This window comes from Gavialis gangeticus, unplaced genomic scaffold (genome assembly GCF_001723915.1).
Source record: "Gavialis gangeticus isolate Ggan-Ray unplaced genomic scaffold, GavGan_comp1, whole genome shotgun sequence".
NCBI lineage: Eukaryota > Metazoa > Chordata > Crocodylia > Gavialidae > Gavialis > Gavialis gangeticus.
The window spans coordinates 74,762,311-74,764,537 of record NW_017729025.1 but is presented as its reverse complement, the minus strand read 5'-3'; the positions used below and the strand labels follow the sequence as shown (position 1 = coordinate 74,764,537).

The 2,227-nt window shown below is 45.8% G+C and overlaps 1 protein-coding gene across 8 annotated transcripts in view; it reads left to right on the top strand.

The window, feature by feature from the left end:
- The first annotated feature begins 1,276 nt into the window (after positions 1-1,276).
- MEIS2 (Meis homeobox 2) overlaps positions 1,277-2,227 on the top strand; it is a 268,428-nt gene continuing 267,477 nt past the window's right edge. For 2 of the 8 annotated variants that reach the window (XM_019518951.1, XM_019518949.1), the window contains exon 1: positions 1,282-1,512. In XM_019518951.1, the coding sequence (XP_019374496.1) occupies positions 1,501-1,512 (12 nt within the window). In that variant the 5' untranslated portion in view covers positions 1,282-1,500. Of the gene's footprint in view, positions 1,513-1,814; positions 1,943-2,227 lie in introns of those variants that run through there. The other 6 variants (XM_019518956.1, XM_019518952.1, XM_019518954.1 and 3 more) reach the window with 6 other exon arrangements.

Below are 2,227 nucleotides of genomic sequence, written 5' to 3'. Positions count from 1 at the left end.
GCCAAATATGGTTTCAACGAGGTGTTCTCTTCATGCCCTGGAAAATTAATTTTAAAAAAAAAAGCACAATGAATTCACACAGGAAAGCATCCGCACTTGGAAAGGCAAGGCTCTGGCAGCGGCGCGGCACTTTGTTAAGGCAAGCTTGCTTCCCAAGGCAGAGCAACTTTAGATCCCCCTGCACATGTTCATGTTCCGTGCCTCTGCCCTCAGCCTTGCACCCCGGTCGCGGCTGCGATCCTAGCTGCACAGTTCAAAACAACACGTTAAGCACAGGCTACGCAACGCAGTGAAAGACAAGCAGGCTTTGGCTGGTAAAAGAAGCTAGCGAAAACCAAACCGGGTCTGGGCTCCTATCGTACTTTTTTCTTCACGCTCTCTGCAGTTTCCCCTCTTCCCCTCCTCTCTCACACATTCTCTCTCTCTCTCTCTTCCTCCTGTGGCTCCCTCTTTCTCACACACTCTCCCTTTCCTATATGGAAAGCGGCGTTGATTTGCTATGGGTATGATCTGTTGTGTGGCTCCCCCCATGCGGAGTTGCAGCAGTCCTGATTGCATACTCTGCATATCATAGGCTTTATGCTCGCTCGCTCGCGCGCTCTCCTCTCCCTCTCCCTCTCCCTCTCCCTCTCCCCTCTCCCTCTATGTGTCTCTGTTGTAGGACTGGCTATGGCCACCACTACTTCCGGGTTCCGTCATTTCATTCTCCCGCCGATCAGCGCTGCAAAACTGAGCCTCTTCTATAAGCCAGCCAGCAGCCAACCTGCCAACACTTACTGACACTCACTCATCTCAGAGAGAGAGAGGGAGAGAGAGAGAAAGAGAGAGAGAGGGAGACAAAATACCTACCAGGAAAAAAAAAGGGAGAGGGGGAAGTCCGGGTTTTGCAAACTATTCAATTTTTCTTCGCATCTCCCCACCCCCCCTTCCCAGTACTTAAAAAAACCCTATAGCGATCCTAAAAGGCAAAACCCAAGCGCGGAGTTACTGGAAGAAGAAACCCGGGTTAAAAAGATTCCTCCTCTCTTCTTCATCATCATCAACCATCATTCATTCACTACCTTGACATTCCCTGGCTTTGATTGACAGCTGGAGTGGCAAAAAGCCATGAGACACGACAGTTTGGTTACATGTGGGTTGCTGACGGGCCGATCGTAACCTTCAGTTTGGGGGCTTGACAATTTTTTTTTTTTTTTTTTTTTTGCGTAGAGAAAGAAAAAAGGAAAAAGAGAGAGAGAAAGAGGAAAAAAGGAAAGAGAGAAAGAGAGAGAAAAAAAAGAAGAAAAACACAGAAACTCATCGTGGCTCTTGACTGATTTTTTTTATTATTATTATTATTATTATTATTATTATTTACCTATACTGGAGAATAGGAGAAGTCTCTAAGTGGGTTTCAAAAAAAAAAAAAAGAAGGAATCTTCTTCACTCTAAATCACTTTCTTTGCTGGACTGGGATATTAAATATACGACACATCCAGGAGTTTATTGGAGCGCAGACTGATGGCGCAAAGGGTAGGTTTAAATCTCCAACACTTACCTATATATAAATCCTCTCTTAAGAGGGGCCTGTCCGATTTGCTCTCCTCTGTTGCTGATGATGATGGCGGCCAGTATTAAAAAATAGCAGCAAAAATTATTCACTAGCTTTTTGTGTGTGTGTCTGTGTGTGCGTGTCTCTCTCTGCGATTGTTCCACGCTTTTTTCCTCTCCAGCTTTTCCCCCAGCAGCGCGATTTCCCTGCTCCTCTCGCTGCTCAGTAGCACGGGTTTCACAGCTTGCTGCTGCTGCTTCTGCCGCTGCCGCTGCTGCCTAGGGAAGCTCTCTGTGTGTGCCTATACATATATACGTATGTATGTATGTATATATGTGCATATCTGGAGCTCTTTGATTTGTCTCTGACTTTGACAAGGACAAGGGGAATTGCTGCTAAATAATGTTTCTGGTAACTTTCAGATTATTTACCCCTTCCCCTCCGCGATTCGCCCCACCTTCTTCTCCTCTATCCTTCCCTGTGCTTAGTTATTTCTTTATTTGCTTCCCAGCCTGTTTGTTTACTCCTTTATTTCGGGTCTTTCCATTCTGATCCAAAGCCACTCCAGTCTCTCCTTCGTTTCCTTCCTTTTTCATCCCAGTTTCCTTGTTAGGGTTTCTTCTTCCTTGATCAGCTCCCCCCCCCAAAAAAAGAAAAGAGTTTCTTTCTAACCCTGGTATGAAATCCAGTCTTTCA